General features: G+C 59.7%; 1 protein-coding gene across 1 annotated transcript in view; it reads left to right on the forward strand.

The window, feature by feature from the left end:
* The window catches only part of ETH_00038300 (uncharacterized protein), a gene marked incomplete at both ends in the record, with an annotated part of 777 nt that extends 444 nt beyond the window's left edge, over positions 1–333 (forward strand). The window contains one exon of the mRNA XM_013376354.1: positions 1–333. Coding sequence (XP_013231808.1) covers positions 1–333 — 333 coding nt within the window.
* Positions 334–1,156: the final 823 nt, after the last annotated feature.

Raw genomic sequence — 1,156 nt, forward strand, 5'->3', positions numbered from 1 at the left:
GGAACAGCAACAGCAGGCAGGACAGCAGCAAGGGACAAAGCAACCCCAGCAGCTCCGACCAGTTCGGCAGCAGCAGCAGCAAGGGCAGCAGCAGCGGCAGCAAAGAGCAAGGACACTGTAGAAACAGCAGCAAAAGCAGCAGCAGCAGTGAATGGCAAAATCAGCAGCAGCAGCAGCAGCAGCAAAAGCGAAGCTGCAGGCTCTGCAGAACGTAGCGCTGCAGCATCTTCAGCGAAAAAACAACAGCAACAAGTGCAGCAGCAGCAACTGCAGCAGCAGCAACCGCAGCAGCAGCAGGAGAAATTGCGGCAGCAAACGCTCCTTCAACAATAACCGCAAAAAAAAAGCAATAACAGGAGGAAATGCAGGAGCAGCAGCAGCTCCTGCAGCAGCAAGCGCAGCAGCAGAAAGAACTGCAGCTGCAGCAGAAGCAGCAGGAGCAGCGGCAACAGCGAAAGACTCCTCAGGGGACATGGCAGCAGCAGCAGCAGCTCCAACCCTAAACCCTAAACCCTAAACCCCAAGAAGCAATCCAGCTACTCATTTATATTTTATTTATTTTTAAAAACAGCAAAATAAAAGCAAAAGGGACCCCCGAGGACTGGGGGGCCCCCCAATCTATCTTGGGGGCCCCCCAAGGTGCTTGTGGGGCCCCCAGGGCATTTTTGGGGCCCCCAGAGTTCCACTAGGGGCCCCTAATCTGTACCCGGGGCCCCCAAAGCTGCTACTGGGGCCCCCAGCCTACTTTATGGGGCCCCCAAAGTTGCTTTTGGGGCCCCCAGCCCCTTTTGGGGGTCCCGAAGAGCTCTCTTTGGGGGCCCCCTTTGGGGGTCCCCTGGCCCCAAAGGGGGCCCCGTGTGGGGGCCCCCTTTGGGGCCCCCCTTTTGAGGCCCCAACTTTGGGGTCCCCCTTTTGGGGGCCCCCTTTGGGGCCCCCCTTTCGGGGCCTCTTTTTGCGGGCTCTCTTTGGGGGCCCCCTTTGGTTCTCCACTTTTGGGGTACTTCCTTTGGGAGTCCCCTTTTGGGGCCCCCTTTGGGGCCCCGGGCCTCTTTTTGGGGTCCCTAAAGCTGCCGGGGGGGGCCCCCAAGCTGTATGTAGGGCCCCCGAAGCTGCCTTTGGGGGCCCCCTTTGGGGGCCCCCTTTGGGAGGCCCCTTT

Source organism: Eimeria tenella, genomic scaffold (assembly GCF_000499545.2).
Source record: "Eimeria tenella Houghton genomic scaffold, Eth_scaff3390, whole genome shotgun sequence".
NCBI classification, from domain to species: domain Eukaryota; phylum Apicomplexa; class Conoidasida; order Eucoccidiorida; family Eimeriidae; genus Eimeria; species Eimeria tenella.